We start from the raw sequence: 3,934 nt of genomic DNA, 5'->3' as shown, positions 1-3,934 counted from the left end.
TTGGGAGTAAGAGACGGATAGCTTTGGATTATCTTAGTATTGAAGTCATGTTCCTCACTTCTTGTTCACTGCCTTCATATGCTAGTAACCCAGATCATTCTGCAGTGTTCAGAGAACCAGATGCTGTGCCTGAGCTAATGGCTCTCCATTTCGCTGTCAAGATGTCTCAGCATTGAAAAAAATAATGGGTTTTCTTAGAACTGGGCTGCAGAATTAAGAAAACATTTATTTCCATTTGAAGATACTTTTTTTCACAGCTCTGTGAAATACTGTGATATTTACAGTAATTTTTCTGTGATTCATGCAGGACCCAAGTTATATAAAATATGTTATGCTCCAAAGAACTGCAGCTGGCTGACTGAAGCTATGTATTTAGAGACTATCCAGGGAACCAAGAAGACCCCTCTGCTTACTGAAACCAAAGTTATGGAAGAAGAGTCTGAATACATCTGCATCTTCCCTTTCAGATGAGGTGACTGTACAGGGCTGAGGAGAAAGCTGGAAACATCCTAGGACAATGGTCACAGAGAGGCTCTGTAAGACCCTTTGTACACTGAGCTTCTAACAGGCAGTGAGAGCACGTGGGATGCTTAAGACACTGAAGAAGTCTCTACACAGGTGTCCCAGTAGCTTTTTTCTTTGCCCACTCTTGGGGACAGGCCAGGACCTTCTCCAGATCAATAATTGGCTCTTCCATGATTGGTTTTCCTTCCTTCTGCCACTGTGCAAGGATCATGGCTCGGAGCAGTGGTGGGTATGGCAAGAACTGACCAGTCGCCTCAGGCACTGGGGTGAATTTCTTAAAGGCTTCCTCCTCATGTTTGGGCACTATACGCCAGTCATGGTACATGGCTTTGTCAATCTCCCTCACTTCGTCTTCAGTTTTGCCTGGGAAAAGACGATGAACACCAGTAGGTAACACCATCACATGAAACTGCCTCCAGACACAGCAAGTGTTGGCTCTTTGGCACCAAAAATGCTACAAAAGGCAAGAGTAAACAGAGTTTTCAAAGGGCTGGACAAATTATTCCCTGTGATACTATAGGATCTCACTTCTGTCCTTGAGAATCGAAACAGAAATAGAAACAGGTTCCAGCTGAGTGAGTGACTCCCCCTCTTAATTTAAAGTTTTGCTTTGTCTCTCTCAAGTTCCGTTTCCATGGTTAAGGAACAAGAGCAATTTCTCCCTACACTGATGAAAGCTTCCTGGAAAACTAAGTGTTAGAAGTAGTCAACTACTTAAAAACCTTTGAATGAGTCCTAGTTCAGTAATTCCAGTAAGGGAAAATTATATACTTAATACAAAGCAACTCTAAAAAGGAAAATTCACTCAGACAACTCCAATCATTAATTTAAAATTCCAGTAACACAACTTACTTGGCATTGCACTTTTTCCTTTTTAGCGACAATTTAAATTGGAATACCCTCATGCTCATACTGTGTCTTGCTTTGAAAGTCTCAGTCTGTCAGCTCATCTAATATGCTTTTAGTGCTGCTGTTCCCCCAGGTCATACTGCACTGGCTCTCCCACAGCATTCCCGGGAAAGACATTCATAGATTCCCAGCCTTTGAAACGCAAGGAACTTCTTTTCCCATTAGAAGATGTGAGAAAAACAAATTTCCCAGTCAGGGAGCCCGCGGTTTCTCTGCCACCCTCACGCACCCGATGCTCTCGAACTCTGCCCCCATGTGTGGCAAAACGAGCCGGTTTTACCTTTGAAGGTCAGGTAGCCCCAGGCTCTTCCATGGTCCATGTTCTACAAAGGAAAGAAAAGAGGAACCTGTTGAGGGTGGGTCGCGGCGGGGTGGAGGACGGGAGCTCCGCCGGCGCGGCGGGCGGGATGGGGCAGGTACCTGGGCCGTGTGGTCCGCCTTCACCTTGGTGATGACCCAGTAGCAGGGCTCGCGGTGCGCCCACAGCCAGGACTTGCGGGTGACGGTGCGGCCCACGCCGAAGCGCGGCAGGCGGCAGAGCAGCGCCAGCAGGCGGTTCTCGTTCCGCACGTCCTCCCAGGCCCGCACGGGCAGTCGTTTCTGCGTCAGCGGCCGCCGCATGGTCTCGTAGTCCACGGCAAAGCGCTGAGAGTCCCGCGGCCGATCCTTCAGCGCCCGGTACTCGCGGATCTTCTTGGCCATGGCGGCGATGGGCCGGTGCAGCTTCTTGCGGCCCATGGCGGCGGCCGAGGGCACGGAACCGGCAGAACCGAGCGCCGCTCCTGCGCCCACTGCTCCCGCCTCTCCCGGAAGCCGCGCCGGGCCCGCGGAAGTCGCCCCTCCCGTCGGCAGGGACAAGCGCGGGCTCCGCGCGGCCAGCCGCCCGCAGCGGGTGCTGTCAAGCTGCTGCCGCGGAGCTCGCGGCGTGCCGCGACCCCTCGCTGTGGTACGAACCCGCTGGTGCCGCCTGACGGTACTATGTGCTAGGCGGTTTTCGGGGGAGCCGGGCTTGGTTGTTGAGATACATCTGAACAGTGTCTGGTTTAGAAAAATCTGAGCAGATTCAGCTATGTCAGGGATCGTTCAAAATCTGGGTAAACCAGGTTTCAGGAAGATTAAAGCAACAGGTCTGGCCCAGCTCTTCAGTCAGAGGCTGGGCCACAAGCAGCAGCCGGGTCATGGAACTCCGTAGCAGAATTAGACAAATCCCTCTGAGCTGCTCCAGCCATGGAATGTCAGCACAGTGAGGCTACACTTTTAATTACTCATTAAAGTAATTACTGAGACTTAGACTTTAAGTAAAAACTGCATAGATCAGTCCTTGGATTTTTGCTAAAGACTGCTAAATTAAATCTGACAGAAGGCTTTTTTTATTGAAATCCATATCTTAAATTAAAGGAAGCACAGCAATTCCAGTGCTGCTGCTAAGGCATTCAGGATACTGAGTGGATTTTTCCAGCAGCCAAGATCAATGTGTGAGGAGAAAGTGGTGTGTTCATGTGTGCTGCACACTAAAAAAGTAAACCATGCATTAAAAAGGCTGACAATGCTCTTAAGACTAATATGGTGCATCTCTTGAGAAAAGACCGGGTCATAGGAGTAAGCAGGAGGTACCTGATTAAGCTGAGAAACACTGGTTTAGAATAAAATACTTGATCTCAATCCACACAGATTTGGGGGAAATAGCAGAGCAGTTAAGCCACTTATTTCAGGGTACAGAGTTGGGAGCTTGTACCCAGGAGTTGTGCAGCACAAGGATCAAGCTCCTTTCCCTTCTCCCCGTCAGTTTCTGTGAGTCCACAGAGCAGAAGAGGTGACAAGAATACTTGAAAAAATTTGGGTTTGGCTTTGTTGGATGGACAGAAATGAAAGACACCACCACACACTGCAAGTCATCAGGTAAACGATGCAGCTCCGCAACAGCCGAGCACATGCGGCGTTTCCCCCTGCGCAGGAGAACGAGCGCAAATCTTGTTCCAAACCCGCCACTTCCCGGTGTGGGTCCGCGGGGCTAACGGGCGGTACATATGCAGTCCAACGGCAGCGAGCAGCAACGGAGCCCTTCGGTTTCTGCTTCTTAAGAGGAATTCTATCAAGGGAACCGCTGTTAGAGGTGCTGCAGTGCCCTTCGGTGCCCCGGCCACAAACACAGGCCCCGCCAGCGGCGGGGGCGGCAGCCACCACCAGAGCAGCCCAGCAGAGTAACGCCGCCACCTGCACTTCCAACGATGCACACGGCGCTCCTTCCGACACTTCCGACGATGCGCTCCACATCGAGCTCCCGCGCAAAGGCCGCTTCAATCCACCGGCGGGGAAGCAGCCCCGGGAGCATCCCACAGAACGCCCGGCCGAGCTCCGCTCCCGCGCGGCCCCGCCCGCGCGCCCATGGCCGCCGCCGTCCCGGCGTCGCGGGGCGGGGAGGGGCGGCTGCCGCTGACAGCCCTCCCGCACACGTGACGGACCGCCTGCCCACGTGATGCGCCCGCCCAATGGGCACGGC

The 3,934-nt window shown here is 52.1% G+C and overlaps 1 protein-coding gene across 2 annotated transcripts; it reads right to left on the bottom strand.

Moving 5' to 3' along the window:
• Window positions 1-206: 206 nt before the first annotated feature.
• MRPS34 (mitochondrial ribosomal protein S34) lies at window positions 207-2,322 on the bottom strand. 2 transcript variants are annotated; one of them, XM_039713107.1, is made up of 3 exons: window positions 1,855-2,322; window positions 1,664-1,757; window positions 207-888 (listed from the first exon to the last, which is right to left on the bottom strand). In XM_039713107.1, exons 1-3 carry the CDS (start codon window positions 2,170-2,172, stop codon window positions 611-613), a joined length of 690 nt encoding a protein of 229 aa, XP_039569041.1. In that variant the 5' UTR covers window positions 2,173-2,322; the 3' UTR covers window positions 207-610. The 2 variants fall into 2 exon arrangements, with proteins under 2 accessions (XP_039569041.1, XP_039569042.1); XM_039713108.1 differs by having other exon boundaries at window positions 1,715-1,757; window positions 1,855-2,282.
• Window positions 2,323-3,934: the final 1,612 nt, after the last annotated feature.

Source organism: Passer montanus, unplaced genomic scaffold (genome assembly GCF_014805655.1).
Source record: "Passer montanus isolate IOZ18808 unplaced genomic scaffold, ASM1480565v1 scaffold279, whole genome shotgun sequence".
Taxonomy (NCBI): domain Eukaryota; kingdom Metazoa; phylum Chordata; class Aves; order Passeriformes; family Passeridae; genus Passer; species Passer montanus.
The sequence above is the reverse complement of the archived record's forward strand: the minus strand, read 5'-3'. Positions and strand labels throughout refer to the sequence as shown.